At 37.5% G+C, this 23,295-nt stretch overlaps 1 protein-coding gene across 1 annotated transcript in view; it reads left to right on the forward strand.

The window, feature by feature from the left end:
* Positions 1-23,295, forward strand: part of BICC1 (BicC family RNA binding protein 1) — a 286,170-nt gene that overhangs the window by 237,692 nt on the left and 25,183 nt on the right. Inside the window, exons 4-10 of the mRNA XM_047071719.1 lie at positions 11,952-12,031; positions 13,663-13,821; positions 15,682-15,735; positions 16,175-16,369; positions 16,591-16,842; positions 18,898-19,029; positions 21,070-21,256. Coding sequence (XP_046927675.1) covers positions 11,952-12,031; positions 13,663-13,821; positions 15,682-15,735; positions 16,175-16,369; positions 16,591-16,842; positions 18,898-19,029; positions 21,070-21,256 — 1,059 coding nt within the window. The remainder of the gene's footprint in view (positions 1-11,951; positions 12,032-13,662; positions 13,822-15,681; positions 15,736-16,174; positions 16,370-16,590; positions 16,843-18,897; positions 19,030-21,069; positions 21,257-23,295) is intronic.

Here is a 23,295-nt window from a genome sequence, read left to right on the forward strand (position 1 = left end):
AAAAAAATTCCAGTACTTCATTATTCTCCAGACATTTTGTGCCAGTTTTTATTTCCATAAAAAGTATGTGTTATAAAAATTATGTTAGTTTGCCTAATTATATCTTCATTGGCCTTATAATTTAAAGTCACCCCCCCAATTTTATGAATAAAAAATGTTTAGTAAGGTTGAACTTTATTCAAGTTTATATATTTTATTGACCATTTTTCTTTTGAATCATTTATCCATGTCTATTGCTTATTTTCCTATGGGACAATTAGTGGGGTTTTTTGTTGTTGTTTTGTTTTTAACTTATAGGAGCACTTTGTAGAGAAACAAATATATTTAATAAGATCAATTTCACAAATACTGTATGATTCCACTTCGATTAGGCAGAATCATAAAAGAGAGAAAGTAGAATGGTGGTTGCTGTGGGCTGAGGCAAAGGAGTATTACCTTTGGATAAATGGTAAATCCTGATTTAAAAATTTTTAGACTTCAAGGTAACTTTAGATATTTTTTTAAGAAAAATAAAGGACCATTTTGAAGTTATTTGATAATTTAATTTATATTTTTTTGCCCCAGAAGATATAAATGTCTTAGGACTAAGAGATTAAGACCCTTGGTTCCAGCTTACTCAAAACAGTCATCAAAAAAGCATGGAAGAAACAAATAATATACAGAATAGTGTTGCAGTTGAAGACAGGGGTATGACAGTTGTCTTCAGTATGTGTGACTGCATTAAAAAAAAAAAAACTATTAACAGCTATTCAGCTATTCTGTAGAAAGTGGGAGTAAGAAGAATGGATTGGCAGATAGGCATTTTCCAAATAATTTAAGGCTCATTTACTTATTAGATACTTTTAGTTTTCATGAAAAATTAACTTTCCTGATACCATGAACAAGCTGGGAATAGTCTAACACCTAGAGTTACCCTTAATTAACTGTTCTTCAGTGCAAGCTATGGAAATTTCTCAGTAGATCTTACAACAAAGAAGAGAGGAAAGGTGGAGAGTTTTTATGCCAGTCTCAGGCTGGCAAGTTACTTTTAGAACTGAATTCCTGGGGTGCCTGGGTGGTTCAGTTGGTTAAGCATCCGACTTTGGCTCAGATGATGATCTCACTGTCTGTGAGTTCAAGCCCTGCATCAGGCTCTGTGCTGACAGCTCAGAGCCTGGAGCCTGCTTCAGATTCTGTCTCCCTCTCTCTCTGCTCCTCCCCTACTGTCTGAAAAATAAATAAACATTAAAAAATTATTGAAACTGAATTCCTAAGAGTTTTGCTGTTTCTTACATACATTCTTAATTGTACTTCAAATATCTTCAGAATTTCTAGTTTTTAAATTTCTTCTCTTAGTAGGCCAAAAATAAAACAAAGAAATCATGCATGTGGTATGATGTGGTCAAGTCTTCATTTACAGGACTTTCCTTGTCTAATGTGTGTGAACCCTTAAATGCATAGTTGCTTTTGGTAATGATAGCCAGCATGTATGTTAGGATTGTTCATGAATAGTCCCAGCTGTTGTAAAAAAAAGAACAGTCTGCCCTAGCCACAGATAAGAGCACTTTGGGTTTAGACCACAGGCCGTACCATGGGGACCTGCCATGTACACTGTGAACATCAGTATTCCTTGGAGAGAGAATGACAATTAGTCACATCTGGCTCCTCGAAATTCTTGCATAACTTGCTGTTATCTCAGTACAGTCTCCTGGGAAGGCTTTATCTTGGCACATGCCTGCATCCCCACTGCAACATTCCCTCCTTCATTAGACTGACCACTGCGACTCCTGTTCCATTTTGGAGGGCCAGCATTCAATTTGGGCTCTCCTTCTCATCCTGGGTACTGGGTTATTGTTTTTGTCATGTCTTATGTCTTGGGTTTTGTTCCCACTGTCACAAGTGTCCTCCGTCTCTAGCACCCTTGCAGTAACCTAGCACTGCAGAAGCTTTCTGTAGAATTGTTACATACAAATCATTCAGACTATCCCAGATTTCCTCCTGGCATTTAAGTTTCCTTTTCTCCCTCTTCCCAGAATCCTTGTCCTTATCTCTGGAGTATAAAGCTCAGATGCCAAAAGACTTCAGAAACTAATTGAGTTAGGCTTTGTGTTTGTAGCTTTCTTTTTCCACGCTCCATGTTCCAGAGCTAGATTTCTCTTGTGCTTTGGATTTTCCCTCTCTTCTTTCTGCCTGAACAGCAAATCTGCAGTTATGCTTGGAGTTTAGTTTATAGTGCATAAGATAAAGTGGTTTGTAAGATAAGGTAGTTTACTCTTTCCTAATTCTCACACTTCTTAAATCCATCTGTTCTTGATTATTTCACCTATTATGCCTTGATTTTGCTTTATACTTTGTTTGCATTTTGTTCTTCTCTGAAATTGTTTCTAGAGTCCATAATTGTTTCTAAGTCCATAAAACTTGTTTCTAACTACATAAAAGCTTTGATAAGGCACATAGGAATCTTAAACAGAGAAGAGACATATGCCAGTTTACCTCTTCCTTCTCTCTTGCCTTATTTCCTCCTAAAGTTAAAACAACAGAGAACAATTAGAAGAGTGTATTGTCACTGTATTTTGAATGCTTTTATTGCTGATTATATTGGAGATATAGGCATTCCATCAGTAAAAGTTCTTGTATATCTTATAACTAGCTGTGAATTTTCTCTGGCTAAAAGCTCTTTTCTACCTAGTTGGTAAAGGCTCCATAGGCTCCATCTTGGCATGTGGACACACTCTTTCATTTAGCAAGAACCTGCCTAAAATTGTCATTACCATAGTGTGAAGGCACCTCCTCCCTAGTCATTGCCAAATAGTTGAACTGAGAATTGTCTTCAGGAACTAGTTATACTTTCTATTGTTTGATTTGTTCATGTCACGTATGCCACTATCATGTCAAGAATATACTTCCTCTGGAGCGCCTGGGTGGCACAGTTGGTTAATCATCCCACTCTTGATTTCGGCTCAGGTCATGATCTCATGGTTTGTGAGTTTGAGCCCCACATCTGGCTCTGTACTGATAGTGCTGAACCTGCTTGGGATTCTCTCTCTCCCCCTCTCTCTCTGCCCCTCCCCTGCTTGATCTCTTTCTCTCTCAAAAATAAATAAATAAACAAACATTAAAGAAAAAAGAATACAGTTCCTCTGTTGAGCATTAAGTTTCATTCAGCCATATGGAATTTTGAATAGGAAGTTATCCTGAGGCATCATGGCATGTAAACTGATTGTGGGTATCAATGGAAACATATTTTTCTCGTGAAAACTAGGTTTTTATTTTGAAACACATTTGCTTTTGCACTTCTCTCTCTTTTCATTCCCCTTCTCTTCTCATTGACTAGGAAGGAGATTGATTTTTTCTGTTTTTTTTTTTTTTAATTTTTTTTTTCAACGTTTATTTATTTTTGGGACAGAGAGAGACAGAGCATGAACGGGGGAGGGGCAGAGAGAGAGGGAGACACAGAATCGGAAACAGGCTCCAGGCTCTGAGCCATCAGCCCAGAGCCTGACGCGGGGCTCGAACTCCCGGACCGCGAGATCGTGACCTGGCTGAAGTCGGACGCTTAACCGACTGCGCCACCCAGGCGCCCCGATTTTTTCTGTTTTAAAATAAGGCAAATACGGATGATTTTATGCCTTATTCTAAAGCAGCACAGTAAGTTTGGGGAATGCCTGCAACAGGTAGATTTGTTTTTTTCTTGATCCCAGTTGTAATATCTGATGTGTTATAGGTGCTTACCACTATTTTCCCTTAAATACTTAAGGCTTCAGTTCTTCCACCTACTCTTCAAATATACTCCTTTTTATTCTCAGTTTATTAGAATTCTTGTCAAAGAGCATTCCTTGAAAGAATCTGGAGTCTGTATTACTGGCTTCAAAATTAAAGTGTGTTGACTTCCTGTCATTCTGTTTCATTCCTTTAAAATAATTTCTAGTCAGATTTAATGAGTCAGTTCAGGTTTTCTCTATCTGTTGATAAAGTATATCTTCACTGAAAAATGTGATATTGGTATGTTATTTGACCTGTTAGAACATTTTTTTAAAGGAAAGTCTGTTTCTCAAGAGGTTAGAAGGAAAATTTTATTTCACAGAAAAATGTGGGTTGTGGCCCCATGATTATGAGTCAAATTCACTTTTGCTGATCAGCAGTGATTTGCCAGCTTAAAGGAAAAGTGATCAAAGTAGCACGTGGATTGGGTGGTATCTAATTTTGAACTGTGACAAGGCTCAGATAGAGTTTGAAGTAGACTCCCATCTCCATAGAGGGTTTTCACTGCATTTGTTTGGTGCCTACAAGCACATTCACGAAATTTCAGTGGAGTGAACACCAAATTTCACCTGTATTGATGCAGAATTAATTGCATTCTTAGAGTGTGAAAAACAAGAGGAAAGCCCAAGCTGCCACTCTGAAGCCGGTCATGGATCACGGCAGATCACTATTTCACACATTTGTGTTTACTGCCAGTTTAAGTAAACTATAGTTTACTTAATAGTTTAAGGCTCTTGGAAACATTAATATTATGATGTCTTGGGTAAACTGCTTATCATGAAATACCAAAAACTTGGAGAACAAAGTTGTTTATGAAGTTAGTTTTATTGAAGAATGTTATAGTACTGCTTTACACTGAAGACATTTAGATTTATTTGGAAGTATAATGATGTTCTGACCAAACTCCCTCATTGAAGAAACTCTACTCCAGAGATTCAGTGACTTTTCCAAGGTAACAGACCTTGTTTATGACTTACAATTCAGAATTTATTATCATAATTGTGGACTTTACATATTTCCCCCCACAATGTAACCTTTTACTTTTGCAGAGTCAGTCATTAAAACTTTTAATACATCCTGCATGATATCTGCTGGCTTTTCCCTATGTAATCCAAGTCAATCAGTACCCTTGAGATGTCCAGGGCTTTTTTAGAGTTTTGGTTTATATTTGCTGTTTGACAAAATCCATACCCTACAGTCACAGTCTTCCTTATAGGAAAAAAAAAATTGACCCATTACTGCTTTAGAACTACTTGCTAGTTGTGGATATATTCCCAGTATTGTGGGGAATTTTGGAGCAAGGTGGAGATACCTCTCTGCCTTTCAACACTGACAACTCCTGATGGTGTTGATGGATCCAGTCCCAGCCAATGCCCTCCTTTTTAGACAGTTTTAAAGGCTAAGGCTTCTTAGAAAGAACTTGAAATAAAACTGAAGAGGTCTCCCAGCCAAAAGAAAGTGAATTCTGGGGCACCTGGGTGGCTCAGTCTGTTAAGCATCTGACTTTGGCTCAGGTCATGATCTCATGGCTGATGGATTTGAGCCCCACATCTGGTTCTGTGCTGACAGCTCAGAGTCTGGAGCCTGCTTTGGATTCTGTGTCTTCCTCTATCTGCTTCTCCCCTGCTCATGCTCGCTCACTCGCTCTCTCTCTCCCTCTCTCTCTCAAAAATAAATAAACATTAAAAAAAAAAAAAAAGGAAAGTGAATTCTGTCCACTCTTCTCTTATGGATTTGAGGCTAGTTTGATATACATGCATAAAATATACTAAAACCATCTTGATTTCAGGCCATGATATGGAACTTTTCTTCATAAACAAATGACTGTAATATGATCTTTTATTTTGGGTGTTGTGGGTGGGAGGAGTCAGGTTAGTTAAACAAGGGATTTTCTGTTGTTTTCTCTCTTCAAGAGAACATGCTGAGAAATGAAAGCATTGCATTGAATTTTGGGTGTTGAATCTTTTCTCAACCGTACTCAATCATGGAGACAAGAAAGTAGCTACAAACAAATCATTGGTGAAACAGTGATGGCTTAAATCTATCATATGTCAACAACTCATTACTTTCTTTTTTTTCTTAATTTTTTAAAAATGTTTCTTGATTTTTGAAAGAGAGACAGAGAGAGTGGGGCAGAGAGAGAAGGAGTCACAGAATCTGAAGCAGGCTCCCGGCTCCAAGCTGTCAGCACAGAGCCCCACGTGGGGCTTGAATTCATGGAGTGTAAGATCATGACCTGAGCTGAAGTCGGATGCTTAACCGACTGAGCCACCCAGGTGCCCCTCATTACTTTCTGTAGCATTATAACTACAATGAAAATGGCTGACATGAGTCTTTTCTATAGATTTTGCTCTGGGACAGGAATGAAAGGGAAAGGAAATTTAAACTTGAGGAAAGAAGGAAAAGGCAATAAATATTTCACTGATGTTTCCAGGAACGGGAATGATTCCAAGGATGGGAAACCAGAGAGTACAACCAGAGTACCAAGAGATGATCTTTTAAAACCATTACTAAACTTCACTTAAGTTCATATAACATCCCAACTCTTTTAAATATTTATCTTTACTGAAAATATGGTTTTTAGCATGTGTTCTTATAAGAACAATTGTTGCCTTATCAACTCCTTATGAATTTCCACATGGAAGTCATAGAAACCTTTTTGCTCAAAGGTTTACCTCTTTTGCAGTATGCACATGTAAAATACCCATTTTATACCCATCTTCATACAGCTTCATACAACCTATTGAAGGTTGGACCACTCTCTGGTCTTCCTCTCTTCCATAGGGTTACACCACAGATTTGGGAACAAATTGATGGGACAGGAATCTAAAACCCCAAAATCTGGAAGGACATCTGACAGTTCTCTGTATTTTTATAGAGGTACTGAGATCAGGATATTTGAAGTCAAAACTGTCTGGGGAAGTGCAGGACATATGATCACCTTAGATATGAAGTTTAGGTTCTTCCTATCGATTTCCATCTCCTTCCTCTGTATAGGTAGCCATTTCCAAAAAATAGGGGCACCTTCAGTCCATTCACCTACTGTTTACTTATTGTCTACTACTTGGCTGGCATCATGGAAGTTATAAAACCAATTAAGACAATCCTTGTGTTTAGAGCACTTGAGCATTGATTATAAAGCAATGAATATTATTTTTAGAGCAAATATCTTAAAATTTTCATGCCCAAATTGGTGTTGTCCTTCAAAGTAATTATTTTGAGGGAGGGGAAGACTATACACTTATTCCCTATTACTGTACCATCTTTCAACAATCTTTATAGCTGGGCTTTTCTTTACTTTTATATTTATTAATATAGTTAATTCTTTGGCTTTTCTCCATCAAGTATTTCCAGAATGGGTCTTAATAAAACCTCAGTCCCATGTAGGACACGTTTAAACTGTGAAATGGAACATTCATTGAATGTGGAGAACTGGATTTATTTATTATTTTTTTTAAAGGTTTTTTCGGGCCCTTTCAACATTTATTTATTTTTGGGACAGAGAGAGACAGAGCATGAACGGGGGAGGGGCAGAGAGAGAGGGAGACACAGAATCGGAAACAGGCTCCAGGCTCTGAGCCATCAGCCCAGAGCCTGACGCGGGGCTCGAACTCATGGACCGCGAGATAGCAACCTGGCTGAAGTCGGACGCTCAACTGACTGCGCCACCCAGGCGCCCCTGGATTTCAGGATTTAAAATAAGCATGTTAAGTTCAGCTTGGAATCAGAGTTCACATTCTATAGATATGTTTTGAGCAAGGACAAAGGAGGGAATGAAGAAGACACTATTTTTGGTTCATTAGCAGTATAAACCAGAATTTTGTCATGTTTATTTTTCTCTACACTTATGAGACTTGATTATTTAAAGAACCATTTTCTTTTTTTTTTATTTTATATATATGAAATTTATTGACAAATTGGTTTCCATACAACACCCAGTGCTCATCCCAAAAGGTGCCCTCCTCAATACCCATCACCCACCCTCCCCTCCCTCCCACCCCCCATCAACCCTCAGTTTGTTCTCAGTTTTTAACAGTCTCTTATGCTTTGGCTCTCTCCCACTCTAACCTCTTTTTTTTTTTTTCCTTCCCCTCCCCCATGGGTTCCTGTTAAGTTTCTCAGGATCCACATAAGAGTGAAACCATATGGTATCTGTCTTTCTCTGTATGGCTTATTTCACTTAGCATCATACTCTCCAGTTCCATCCACGTTGCTACAAAAGGCCATATTTCATTTTTTCTCATTGCCACATAGTATTCCATTGTATATATATACCACAATTTCTTTATCCATTCATCAGTTGATGGACATTTAGGCTCTTTCCATAATTTGGCTATTGTTGAGAGTGCTGCTATGAACATTGGGGTACAAGTGCCCCTATGCATCAGTACTCCTGTATCCCTTGGATAAATTCCTAGCAGTGCTATTGCTGGGTCATAGGGTAGGTCTATTTTTAATTTTCTGAGGAACCTCCACACTGCTTTCCAGAGCGGCTGCACCAGCTTGCATTCCCACCAACAGTGCAAGAGGGTTCCCGTTTCTCCACATCCTCTCCAGTATCTATAGTCTCCTGATTTGTTCATTTTGGCCACTCTGACTGGCGTGAGGTGATACCTGAGTGTGGTTTTGATTTGTATTTCCCTGATAAGGAGTGACGCTGAACATCTTTTCATGTGCCTGTTGGCCATCTGGATGTCTTCTTTAGAGAAGTGTCTATTCATGTTTTCTGCCCATTTCTTCACTGGGTTATTTGTTTTTCGGGTGTGGAGTTTGGTGAGCTCTTTATAGATTTTAGATACTAGCCCTTTGTCCGATATGTCATTTGCAAATATCTTTTCCTATTCCGTTGGTTGCCTTTTAGTTTTGTTGGTTGTTTCCTTTGCTGTGCAGAAGCTTTTTATCTTCATAAGGTCCCAGTAATTCACTTTTGCTTTTAATTCCCTTGCCTTTGGGGATGTGTCGAGTAAGAGATTGCTACGGCTGAGGTCAGAGAGGTCTTTTCCTGCTTTCTCCTCTAATGTTCTGATGGTTTCCTGTCTCACATTTAGGTCCTTTATCCATTTTGAGTTTATTTTTGTAAATGGTGTGAGAAAGTGGTCTAGTTTCAACCTTCTGCATGTTGCTGTCCAGTTCTCCCAGCACCATTTGTTAAAGAGGCTGTCTTTTTTCCATTGGATGTTCTTTCCTGCTTTGTCAAAGATGAGTTGGCCATACGTTTGTGGGTCTAGTTCTGGGGTTTCTATTCTATTCCATTGGTCTGTGTGTCTGTTTTTGTGCCAATACCATGCTGTCTTGATGATTACAGCTTTGTAGTAGAGGCTAAAGTCTGGGATTGTGATGCCTCCTGCTTTGGTCTTCTTCTTCAAAATTCCTTTGGCTATTCGGGGCCTTTTGTGGTTCCATATGAATTTTAGGATTGCTTGTAAAGAACCATTTTCCAAACAAGTGCTAATTTGGGTCCTGGGTACGATTTGATGTTACATGTTGGTGACTATGTGTTGTGTGTGTAGCTCTGTGTCCATTGATAATTTATATTTTTGGTCAGTAGATGGTGCTCTTTCACTTTGAAATAAAATGTATTTTCTATTGAGGCTTTTGCTTTTTATTTTGCTTATTGTTTTGTTCATACAGAGATGGTAGAAATAAATTGGATCTGAGTCTCCTTGTCCACCTGGAGATGCATAGGAATTTTAATGTGATTATCCAATGTGTAAAGTAATAGGTTTTCAGATTAGCATACCACTCAATACTTAACTGTTAATTTGTTAGTAAGAAAATATATGTTTTCCCCTGTAGAACCATTTTATGTTATATATACTTGCCTGATACATAAGACACTACAATTATATCTTTTATGTGGTTTCATCTGCTGTGTCCTGTATTTGAAGAATGACTTGGGAAACAAACAAAATGCCAATTACTGGATCCTGGAGACCCAGGAACGTATATTTTAGCAAGTGCTACAATTCAGTGTGATCAGGTATGTTTTGAGAAGTGCCAGATTCTAATCCCCCAGGAGTAAGCATTTTCAATAGAGAATAACATCAGAGTCAGCATACAGTAATTGAAACCAAAGTCAAAGATAGCTGGGATCAAAATTTTGAATGTAGACTGCTCAGAATATAAATATTGCCTACAGGAGTTATAATGCATATAATAAAAATTATTGAAGAAAATGCTTTTTTTTTTTTTTTACATTACTATGGTAAAGTTGGTGATAATCCTACAGAGAACAAGTGGTTTCTGTTAGAATGCACCAAAGAGCAAGCAATGTGGACACAATGCCATACCACCTTGAGTTTGTTGGACATCGATTTTGCCCTACTTTTAGGACCCTTGCCTTATAATACTTGATACTTTAAACAAATTGTAAGGTCTTTCATCTTCACAGTGTCCCTGTTACATGGCAAGTGTCAGAGGAAGGATTAAAGAACGGGTTAAGGAAAAGAGTCTAAGGCCAAGGGCAGCTCCCAGGAGACAGTCTGGGGGGGTTGGTGGGGGGCTAGAGGTGATGGCATTGACTCAAAATACAGTTGCTGGAATGTCTCCCCAGGAAGCCAGATGCATTCCTTAGTTCTGAAGCTTGGTGGTGCACTGTTGTTGACTATGATTGTTCTGCCCTTGTCCTAAGAGCCAGTAGCTTTAGGACAGGGTTTCCTCCCTCCTTCCCATCTCTCCCATCTCTCCTATCCATCCTTCCTTCCATCCATCCATCCATCCATCCATCCATCCTTCCACCCATGCATCCATCCTTCAGTTGCTCATTTTGACCTTGTTAATGTGACATGCTCATCATGGCATTGATTTTCAGATGGACTGCTGGTTGAGGATGGGTAAGTCATGATACCAGGGAAGTACATGTACTTTGATAAAATTCCCACCAGGTGATTCTCTTTTCTTATCCTAGAGAATTGATGGTTTGGAATTCTCAGCTAATATTTCCTGACCCTGTTGTTGATCTGAGGTGTAGTTCAGTATAGGATGGACTCCACAGAGAAGGTGGCGTGTTATAGGCAGTCAGTAAGATTGGCATCACTAATGATGGTGATGATGATGCTCTGTTATCCAGCTTTATTGCTTTCGTGATATCACTTTATCATAAGGCTAGTGGTATGGAACTTCTGGCTTACCTCAAAATGGTCTTGGTCTCTGTCAGGCTACCCATGGGGTAATAGAGCACCCTATTATGGCAGAGACTTAGAAAGAGAGAAGAGACACGTCCTCACCGGAGAGTTTTAGCTGTGATGTTTCCCTTCTTCTGAAGATTCTAGCTTGGCCAGCTGTCTCATCTCCTCAAAGCTTTTACTCAGACCTCACTTTCTGAATCAGGCCTAATGCACTGACCCCTTCCCACAGCTGGTCCTCCTCATGCTTTTGTCTCGTTCTCCTCTTCATAACAGTTATGTTATAATACACTAGATAATTTGTTTATTTGATTCAGTTTTGTCTCCCTGTACAAGACTGTCAGCTCCATGTGGACAAAGGTCTTTTTCTTCACTAATATATCCCTTGGGCCCTAGAATAGTACCTGGTACAGGAAATACTTGCTGAATGAATTAATGCTTTCCTTTATAACATTCTGTGGCTGTAATAAATAACACATATAGTATATATTAGCCATTTAACACTAATTCTGAATAAATATTAAATATTACTGAATGAAGATTATGTTTTATTCTGTTAACCTTGACCTGTAAAGATACCTTCTGAATTAGGTTAGCACATGGTTTAAAGTCTGGATGCAGAGTTGGAAGACATGAGATTATAATGAATGAGCCTATTGGTGGTTTTCTAGGGCAAGTTACTAACCTGCTCCGTGCCTTAGTTTCCTCTGGAAATAACCTCACAGAACTGTGATTAAATTAGCTTATGGATTAAATGAGCTCATGCATCTAAAGCCTTAGATAAGGGCTTGGAGTATAGCAAGAATGTAGTCATAAATTGAATTTATAGATTCTTGTTAAAAAAAATTATATGATAAACTTACTTTGCAGGTAAGTGATTTGGCCAGTTGTCAGAAGGAAAAGACCACACAGATAAATGTACAACTTGGGGATTTTCCATATTCCTGTCTTAATTGCAGTGTTAACACACCTAGAATGAATCAAATATTGAATTTCTTATGGAATCTATTTTCTTATATTGTAACATCAATTTTAAAACAAAGAGTTTTAGGGGTTTCACATGAGCCCTTTTTTGATTTCTTATAGATCCCCATATTAAGGTTTCTGGAAAGAAAGAAGATGTTAAGGAGGCCAAGGAAATGATCATGTCTGTCTTAGACACAAAAGTAAGTGAATGTTAAGGACACTCAGATGTCAGAACCTTGTCTCTGCAAGGGCTACTTCATGCTGTTATGAAAAGAACCATTTGGAGAAGAAAAACCAGGAGAAAGTAATGGTGGGTTTTAAAATAAGCATGTGTGTTTCTACAATGGATGTAAAATTCTGTTTAAAATTTGAATGGGTTCTGTCATGCTGGGTAATTGAGTGATATTTTCAGATATCAACACTGACCCTGATTAGTGTGGGGCAAATAGTGAAGTTTAGAAGAATTGGCATATTGCCTTTATGATGCCAGAATGATCTTCTATATAATTGTGCGTGATGGCATGAAACCTGACAGTTTCTTTTGTAAGTTCTTTCTCTCTGCATGTATAGGTATAGAGAGATAATAGGGAAATTTAGATGTGTAAAAATATACACTCCCTTGTGAGAATTTATTCTAGTAAATATTTCTAAATCACTTAGTATATGTCAGGCACTTTGCTGAGCATTTTACAAATACTAATTTGTTTAATGCTTATAACTAACTCAGCACAGAGATATTAGGGAATTTTCCCAGAATCTGTAGCTAATAAATGGAGAAGTGGGATTTAAATCCAGGCTGTCTGGTTCTTAACCACTGTGTTTTGCGACCTGATATTCCATTGAAACAGTTTCTGATCTCTTCCTTTTTTTTTTTTTTCCTTTTCTTGTTCTTTTAATTTTTGGAATTATTCACCTTCTAATTATTAAATATTCTAATTTTTTTCCCAAAAAATAATGTATGTTCCCTGTATTTAAAATGTTAAACTAAAAGAAGAACAAAGTTTAAAGACCAAAGTATTTAATGGATATGTTTAAAATTTAAGAATTAAGATGTAAAAACTATTGATATTTTTAATGTCTTATTTTGACTTTTTAATTTTACTTTAAAAACTGAGGACTGAAGAATTTCGATATTAGTCTTATAAATGAGAAAATATTTCATGTGTTTATAATTGTACAATACTGAATTCCCCAAAATTAAATACATAGATTCTAACATGACCACAGTTATTCATTATGTCTTAGAATTTCACATTTTGCTTTATTATAACTAATCTTACACTTTGTACTGGTTTATGTAAGCCGTGTTACTGCTAGAGAGCTGTGCTTTGTTTTCCTTTCCTCACTCTTCTTCCTACCAGCAAGAATAGTAGATCTGCTCTGTAGTTTGGCCTATAGTAATGGACTGGTTGTGAAAACAATGCTTACAAATACCTTTTTAGTTTTGAGTTTTATTTTTATTGTTTTCTGTCACAGTTCAACAGTCCTACTAACATACATATATTCAGTCTTGCAGTTGTTTTCATCTGTTTTTAGTTATTTGAATTAAATGTTTCATGGATAATGTCTGTTAAAGAAAAAAATGAGATGAGTAATTTATTTGTAACTCTGCCTGACTTTATTTAAATGATATTTTCCAAATAAATATCTTGTATAGCCAAAGAGAAATGATAGAAATTGCACATTTATAGATTAATATGATTCCAAAAAATCTGTAAGATTTCCCACCAGGTCACTTGTTTTTAGTACTGTCCCCTTGGATAAAATATGTTTTAAGGAGTTGTTCCTTCCTTTTGCATGCATCAAGAAATAATACATTATTTCCATGTAGAGCAATCGAGTCACTTTGAAGATGGATGTTTCACATACAGAACATTCTCATGTAATCGGCAAAGGTGGCAACAATATTAAAAAAGTGATGGAAGAAACAGGATGCCACATCCACTTTCCAGATTCCAACAGGAATAACCAAGCAGAAAAAAGCAACCAGGTGCTTTGTCTTTTGACATGAACTGTTATGGGACAGATTAAAGCTTTGATTTTCCATATGCATATCTTTTTTGGGAGATGAAAGCAAAAAAATAATCATGGAGATACCATATTGATTTTACTAATATGTGACTATACAGAAATGAATGAATAAGCAAACACCAGAATCAGACCTTTACATGCAGAGAACAAACTGATGCTTCCTAGAGGAGAGGGGGGATTGGGCAAAATGGGTGAAGGGGAGTGGGAGTTACAGGCTTCCAGTTATGGAATGAGTAAGTCATGGAAATAAAAGGCACAGCATAGAGAATATAGCCAGTGGTGTTGTGATAGCAACATATGATGATAGATGGTAGCTATGGTGAGCATAGCATAGTGTATAAGCTTGTCAAATCACTGATGTTGTACACCTGAAACTAATGTAACATTGTGTGTCAACTATACGAAAAAATAAAAATAAATAAGAATGTATGACTCTTTCCCAGGAGATTGAAGGTGCTCTACTTTTTTAAAGAGATGAATTATAGGTAGGCCATAAAGTGCTTATCTCTAACTGGTTGGTAGAAGAGAGGGGAGCAACATAAATGCGATGGCAATATAAAACTAAGTCCCTAAGGAAAGGCCCAGGGAGCATTACATTAGGAAAGGACCTACAGCCTTGCCTGGCCCAAGAACCTGTTCAGTGTGGGGATTCTGTTGGTAGCATCATACCCGTGGTTCTCCAGGGCACACCAGATCACCTGCTCAGAGGCCACGCACGAGTGCCCGACTTCCTCACGTTGGTGGAATTATGTTTCTCTTTATACACGTTTTTTCTAGTTCTTGTATTTGGAAACAAATGAAACTTACCTGTCCATACAAAGCACTTTCAGTACTTGAAGAACAGATAGCATTATTTGTGTTATTTGGAAGTTTTCTCTCTAATCACAATACTAGAAACTGTCAGCCTCAAAGATGAATAGGGTAGTCTTTTCTCTATGAGGACTAATGGTGATGGTGACACACACATAAGGAAGATAGATAGAAAGCAAGGGCAGTATTCAAAACATTTGACAATTGGTATGGCACGGGGCATGGTCCATTAAGAGCAGTGTCCTGGAGCCCTACACCCTTACTCTCATGCCAAGATTAATTCTTTTTTTGTTTTTTGTTATTTTTTTTTAATGTTTATTTTTGAGAGAGAGAGAGAGACAGAGCACAAACGGAGGAGGGCAGAGAGAGAGGGAGACACAGATTCCAAAGCAGGTTCCGGGCTCTCAGCTGTCAGCACAAAGCCTGATGTGGGGCTTGAACTCATGAGCCATGAGATAGTGAGATATGACCTGAGCTGAAGTTGAACGCTTAACTGACTGAGCCACCCAGGCGCCCCCAAGATTAATTTTTTACTTGATGGATCGTGGGAAAGTTCAGGGGATCCCAGGAGAGAGCTGGAGGTGGTGTTGAAGCAATAGTTTTTTTTAACCAATTAGCATGAAGTGGTTCAATATTTGGAGTACCTACTGCAGCAATATCACTGTATATTGATATATTGTACAGAGTTGATATACAGTATGCAGAGTTTAAACAAAAGGTAGAAAATGCAGTAAACAAGAAATGAGAAGGGGAGCAGGATGGCATTATGGGGACTGTAAGGCTTACATAAGTCTGGGGGTTGATGTAAATCAGTTGACACAAATCAGCTGAGGAGCTTGTTAAAATGCAAATTGTGATTAAGCAGGTCTGGGTTGGTGCTTGAGACCCTTCATTTTTAACAAGCTCCTAGATAACACTTTGGATGACACTTTGAGTGGCAAGGGTGTAGATAGCTGGAAAAGCAGATGTGGGCTCAAAATAAATCTACTGTATTTTCTTATTTTTGCAGGTATCTATAGCAGGACAACCAGCAGGAGTAGAATCTGCCCGAGTTAGAATTCGGGTAACTATTTATTACTTTAATACTGTAAATCAGTATCAGCAGTGTTTGCATCATAAGGCAATAAAAATATCTTAGTGTATCAACTTATAACCAAATCATATGTTCAATAGGTAGGAAATAGTGACAGAAGTTGTTTTAATGTGTTGAAGATGTTTCTTAGTGATGTTCCATTTTGTACCTGACTCTGTTTCTCTGATGATTTTGAGATGATCAGAAAGAGGCCCGAGGAAGAATACCACAGGCAGTTTAGGTTACAAACTCTCTGGTTTCACAGACTCCTTTTATTCGAGAAACTACCTAGTTTGCTCAAGCTTATATCTGTAATAAAAGCAATTTATGTTTTAGAGTTCCATCCTCAGAAAAAAAAGAACAAGTTATGCATATCTCTAAGCATGCAGTGACTCAACTGTCTGCCTTGGGCTCTAATACTTTCATTTAGGAGCTGCTTCCTTTGGTGCTGATGTTTGAGTTACCAATCGCTGGGATTCTTCAGCCAGTTCCCGATCCTAACTCCCCCTCGATTCAGCACATATCACAAACATACAACATTTCAGTGTCATTTAAACAGCGTTCCCGAATGTATGGTGCTACTGTGATAGTACGAGGGTCTCAGAATAACACCAGCGCTGTGAAGGTAAGTAATTGAGATAATTATGAACATTGTAAGTGTACAAATTATGCAAGTTTTACTTTCAGAGGATTTTAGACTAATCCATTTTCTCGAATTTTTCCTTGTATTGCATTATGGGTTATAGAATTCTTTGAAATTCTCTGTAGCAATTAGAAGTACACTAGAATCTTTCCTTGTATATGGACAGTCATTTTATAGGATTATTTCCCACCCTTTTCTCCTAGGAAGGAACCGCTATGCTGTTGGAACATCTCGCTGGGAGCTTGGCATCAGCTATTCCTGTGAGCACACAACTAGATATTGCAGCTCAACATCATCTCTTTATGATGGGTCGAAATGGAAGCAACATCAAACATATCATGCAAAGAACAGGTGCTCAGATCCACTTTCCTGACCCCAGTAACCCACAAAAGAAATCCACCGTCTACCTCCAGGGCACCATTGAGTCTGTCTGTCTTGCAAGGCAATATCTCATGGTAGGTTTATTGATATTAGTGTTACTATTTTATTTTACTTCGTTTACTTCTTTGAGTACAGTATATGTTGGTGCACATACCATACTACTGGTATTTATGAAAACATTTGGAAGCCTTGTCAGATAAGGAAGTTTCTTGGTAAAAGGAAATAAAATAAGAGTAAAGTATGTAGTACCTCACAAGCTTAATTTCATTGCATAGGTGAGTAATTTATTTGCTGTATTTTTTTTAACTTAAACTAAACACAAAAGAGGATACAGTGAAATAATGGGCTGTATTTTGTAGGAGGTGATTATTTTCATCTGACATGTAGTATTAGTTTGCATTTGACAAAAAAAGTCTTCTGTTTAAACAGAAAAGTAAAAATAACTTTTTACCCTCAAAGACATAAATTTTAGTGGCCTGAAACATTTTAAAATTTCAAAAATCTCTGATACAATTTAAAAAATGGAATTTAAGCCTTGAATTTGAGTCTTAACGCATTGAAGAGAATAGCAATTATATAATTTGATACTGGTTCCGACTTAAAATTTGGTATATTTCTGTCCTTCCTATATTCATTTAAAAACACAGTGTGTAGGTTGATACATAGTAACAAAGTGGATTGACACAATGTGGACTCATAAATATTCTTATTAAAAACACCATTTTATTCTGTTCAAGAACTTGATCTATAATGACATTTGAATCAGTAACCTTTGGGTGTGATCTTTGCTATTGTTAACTCACAGAATTTGTTTTTGAGAAACTTTCAGAAAATCCAAATTTTTATTGTTGATTCCATTCCTCTGACAGATAACAACTTGTTACAGTCATTAAGCATACATAGTTATTTTGTTGTGAATGATTTTTTTTAGCCAAGCTTAGTTTACCAGACTACTTTTAAAATATCACTAGTTAGGTAGCATATTTGTATCAAAGATTATTATGATTACTTTTCATAATTTTCTTTTTTTCTGATTTTTAAGTTCTTGAAGTATTATTTTAAGTGAACTTTTTCAGGCATTCTATGCAGTTAGGAGTTCATATTCATGCTTTGACCGTACCTGCCAAAAATACAAGTGTGCAATGAGATATATTATTGTACAATATTGAAAGAAGTGAGGAAGAGAGGAGTAAATTAAAAGGCTTTTAATCTATATTTTAAATCCAAAAATCACTTTTATCCACAAGGAAAATGAAGCACAGTAATTTCACTTTAATTCCAGTGTATTTGGCTGTTATTTCTCCTTATACTTACATATAGAACCCAACTAGTACTAGGCAGGCTAGTACTGAGCATCCTGTGAATCAGTAAAAGTATGGGATGTGGTTCCTATATGTAGTAGATTCGGGGCCAGGAAGAAAGCATCAGAGAAAGAAACAAGTGCTAACCTGTGCAGTGCTAAAAAGTGAGAAGGCTAAAAGAAGGAACAGTAGTAGCAGTTTACCTCAGGAAGGAGATAAGGTTGGAGCTGCAGCAGAAGAGAGGTAGGACTTTGGTTGGTGAAGAAGCCTTTTGGTGAGTTGAGACCAAAGTACAGTATCTGTTTGAACAGTGGTCAAGAGGCCAGTCTAACCTGGGGAAGGGACAGATGTATAGACATACAGACCTGTGATTGCACAAGCAAAGGGCCAGATTGTGGACATCTCTACTGATACATGTTTAGATTTCATTCAGAGGGCGATAAAAAATCACTACTGTAAGTCTTTGAGCAAAAGCACAAGATTCATACTCTTGATGTGGATGAGAATCTAATTTCTGGCATCTGTAACAAAACTGAAGTCAGAGAATGGAAGAGTTTTCCAAGGTGGAAAGTGAGTAAAAAAATTCAGAGCCAATAACAGAAAACTTCAGACATGTATAATGTTGTCTTTTGAAAAATAGTTTGTGCCCTCAGTATTATTTCCACACCAGTTTTCTAAGCTTTGTTAAAGTATGTAATTTAGCTTTAATACTTGGGTTTATTCTTTAAGCCCATAGAATATTGCATTATTTGTAGGCACGTTAAGTTATCAGATGTTTAAATGAGCAATGTTTTTACCTCTGACACTCTCTTTTGTGACATTTCGTAGGGTTGTCTTCCTCTTGTGTTGATGTTTGATATGAAGGAAGAAATTGAAGTGGACCCACAGTTCACTGCCCAGCTGATGGAACAGCTTGATGTCTTCATCAGCATTAAACCGAAGCCGAAACAGCCAAGCAAGGTGGGTTCAGAGTCCAGACCCAGAGCACCACGTTCCAGCTAGTTCTGTTTTCATATAAATGTTATTTGCATATACACGGAATTAAATATTCTGTATTATATATATATATATCATTATATATTATACTTAGTTATTTAAATACATAAATTTGTACCATTCATTATTGATCATCATTTTATTTAAATATGGGTTGGTTTTGGAGTCCATATTGAATGACCATTATTTTTTACAAATATATGAGAAGAGAAAATACATTTTTATTAATTTGCAGTCTGGTAACTTTCAGCTTTGTTAAGTTATCAGAGAGTTAAATAAGGCTAAACATTGTGTTAAGTGTGCATGTGTATGTGTACATATCCAGTGCAATTCAAAAATATTTAGCTTACGTACTCTGTGAGCCACTCTGCTGGCCCTGGAGATTTAAAGAATAGGTGCCCGTTCTCTTTAAGAAAATAAAGTGATAATAACGATCAAAAGTAAATAATGAAGTATTCCCAGTTCAGCCTTCTTGGAACTTCTCCTCTAAGATCTTGCAGAATTTCAATAATTACATGTATAGTCAAAATTTAATAGGATAAACCTGATGATGTTAAATGCTAGTGAGAATGTGAGGGAAGAGGAATGTTCCTACATTAATGTTTGGTAAATTGGCACAGCCACTTTGAGGAACAATAGCGACTGTCAGATCACACTGAAAATATTGATAGCCTCAAGCCCCCAGTATTTATGCCTAGTTATACACCCTGAAGAGACCTTTGTACCAGATGTCAGAAGACAAGAAGCAAGTTGCTTCTTTTAACATGTACTAATGAAATCATTTATGAAAATTTTTATTCTAGTAGTTAAAACACATAACAGTTATGCTTTCCATTTTTTAATTTTTGTTAATCTTGTTATGTGTATCATGGTGTATGTATAGTATGTATCATGGACAATTTTGTATATATGTAAATAACATGGCGTTCAGTGTCTAAAGAAAAACAATCATGCCTTCTTCAAAAGTAAACTTTAAAGGAAAAGATAGGATTTATTCTAAGTGAGCTTAATATAATGAGTTTAGAGTTAGAGAACAGGACATTAATTTTATGTATCTTGAAGCTTCATGCTTGACTAATTTGAGTTGACTGAAGTCACTGTAGATACCAGGACTAAAAGCTAAAGACAGAAGAGATTTTGTGCATATAAAGAGGGTCAAACACACGAGAAATTCCTGGAGTTTAGTAAGAAATGAGCACAGATCAGGGGAAAGTAGATTGTGAGAATTCTAAAGCCTTTTAGCATCCCAGGGCCATTTAATTCTTCCTAGCTGGCCCTAAAGCTGACTACTGCATTTACTGCTTTCTCAGTCACAAATTTTCTTTATTGCCCATTGGAGGCTCTCCCTCTTGAGTTCACACTTCCAATTTTCTAGATGAGTCCATTGAGAAAAAATATATTGTTTAGAAATTTATTTTACCATAAGCTTTGCCATAGATATCAGTGAGGAATAGTGGTACCTTAAGGTCTGTTAGTTAACTAGTAGGCTATAAATGTCAAATGTAAGTGACTGTTATTATGCAGTCTGTATGTAGTGACTAGTTTGATTTGTTTTGTAAAGATGAGATAAAGGGCAGAAAGCTTTAATGTAAAAAAAGGCAAGTGGACATAAAGAGAATGGGCTGTAGATGCGAACGACCTGAGGTTCAGTCTTCTCGCTGCCCCTCCAGCTAGGCTGTGCCTGTGGATAGGTCCCTTATCCTCACTAAATATGAATATTCATTCCCACCCAGAAGGTGTCTGCCAGGCATTAAGATGTATGTGCAGTTTCAATCACAGTGCCTGGCACACAGGACATACCCAATAAAATGTCACTAACATTTTATGGTTTTACCAAAAGGAATAAACATAAGAAATAAGCGGTTAGAATTTTTAATTGATTTTAAAACAGCATTGATTCCCTGACTGGAATCCTTTTTACCATATTCGTTTCTCACCCACCTCCCAATACATTGTAGACTACTTGCATATCACCTTTTTCTTTCCCATTATGTGTTTTCATAGTCTGTGATTGTGAAAAGTGTTGAGCGAAATGCCTTAAATATGTATGAAGCAAGGAAATGTCTCCTCGGACTTGAAAGCAGTGGGGTTACCATAACAACCAGTCCATCCCCAGCATCGTGCCCTGCCGGCCTGGCATGTCCCAGCCTGGACATCTTAGCTTCAGCAGGCCTTGGACTCACTGGACTAGGTATAAATTTATTATTATAGCGCTTCTCAGTCACTGGGGGATTGCTTAGCCAGTTCCCTTTTTTTCTACCTTTTGGGGCTACATTTTAAAGGCTTTTTCTCTCATCAGGCTCTAAGATCAAGTGAAAAAGCAACAAAACTCACATCAATCCATTTTGGGTTTTTTTGTTAGAATATAGATTTTTGTTACTCAGATTCTTTTTATTTCGGCATAAATAATCGAGGTCTAACTGTTTCATTTTCAGTGGCTGTGTTCTTTTAAATTAAGAATGCCATTGAGAGTGAAGTGAGCAGGCTAACTATAATTTATGTGTTTGTTCTCTCTTGCATTTGCAATATTGCCATCCATCCCTAGAGGTAAAGATTATCCAGTGTGCTTTTCAAAAAGTAATTGCAGGGGGCGCCTGGGTGGCGCAGTCGGTTGAGTGTCCGACTTCAGCCAGGTCACGATCTCACGGTCCGTGGGTTCGAGCCCCGCATCGGGCTCTGGGCTGATGGCTCAGAGCCTGGAGCCTGTTTCCGATTCTGTGTCTGCCTCTCTCTCTGCCCCTCCCCCGTTCATGCTCTGTCTCTCTCTGTCTCAAAAATAAATAAAACGTTAAAAAAATTAAAAAAAAAAAAAAGTAATTGCAGATCTGTATGAGGGGTAGGGAGAGGGGGAAGTGAAAGTGAGCAGAACCCCCACTCCCAGAGGTCAGAACTGCCTCATCCAGATGCAGAGGAAATCTAGCCTGCGGCCACCAAGAGGGGCAAATGGACTTGTATTTATATCTAAGGTGAAGAAGATGAAAAAGAAAAATAGAAGATGAAAGAGCATCACCCCCTCAGTGCCTTAGTTCTTTGAGAAAGTGAGGTGAGGCGTTTCATGGTTGTGATGATATGTACTGCCTCATTTATGGATTTCCATCTGACAGGCTAAAGTTCATTACCATGTTGCAGTTATGCTAGTTCACTACTTTCTTGCACATTTTTCAGTAGCCTTAATATAAAAAGTGAATGTAATAACCCTAGAAAATCATTCTGCCTCACTCAGTGTTGATCTGAGACAGAAAAAATACTCTCAGCGTTCTGTAAACTTTTTTTCTAATGGTTATTTCATGCTTTTAAAATTATAATATGGTTATAGGGGCGCCTGGGTGGCACAGTCGGTTAAGCGTCCGACTTCAGCCAGGTCACGATCTCGCGGTCCGTGAGTTCGAGCCCCGCGTCAGGCTCTGGGCTGATGGCTCAGAGCCTGGAGCCTGTTTCCCATTCTGTGTCTCCCTCTCTCTCTGCCCCTCCCCCGTTCATGCTCTGTCTCTCTCTGTCCCAAAAATAAATAAAAAAAACGTGGGAAAAAATTAAAAAAAATTATAATATGGTTATAATATAATTAAGATTCCAAGTAGCCCTGTCTAGGCATCATTACAGTAAAGACAGACTCTTTTTCCCTTGGCCTCTAATCTCCCAAAGTTGTCCGTTCCACTGGAGACCTGGACAGTCATAATAACATATGCATGTGAATCAGGAAGTGGCAGGTGAGAGAATTTAGCAGGAACCAAGTTGTTCCTGCACTAGAGAGAAAAAAGTGAGCAAAGATTCAGTTACTCAGGTTTTTAAATGTTTTCATGTCTGTACCTATCCTGTAATACTTAATACTTTAAATATTCCTGGAAAATTGTATACAATTTCATATTTTACTTTAGAATATATTGTAAATGCCTGAAGGGAAATTTTCATTACTTAAATCAAACATTAAATCCTTTAAACAAGCAAGAAACAAAAAATCGTTTCTGAGGAAAGTTTCATACACATTGAGATGGAGTACCAGAGAGGTTGTTTTGACACATGAATGAAAACTGTTCCACGTGGCTCGGCCTATCCACAAATGGGCCAAATGAAGTTATTCTGCTGCAGGAGAACATTCCCCTGTTCTCTGCTAATTGCAGGTGGTTTGAAAAGAGTTAGTTTGGAAACCGAAAACAGTGAGTTATGCAGAGAAATAAAAATGAGCTTCCACTTGAACAGAATTTGGTTCATCCTGGCTAGTTGAGATGAATG

This window comes from Lynx rufus, unplaced genomic scaffold (genome assembly GCF_022079265.1).
Source record: "Lynx rufus isolate CCGP_SWC_20201006 ecotype Redwood Valley unplaced genomic scaffold, mLynRuf1.p SCAF_11, whole genome shotgun sequence".
Lineage (NCBI taxonomy): Eukaryota > Metazoa > Chordata > Mammalia > Carnivora > Felidae > Lynx > Lynx rufus.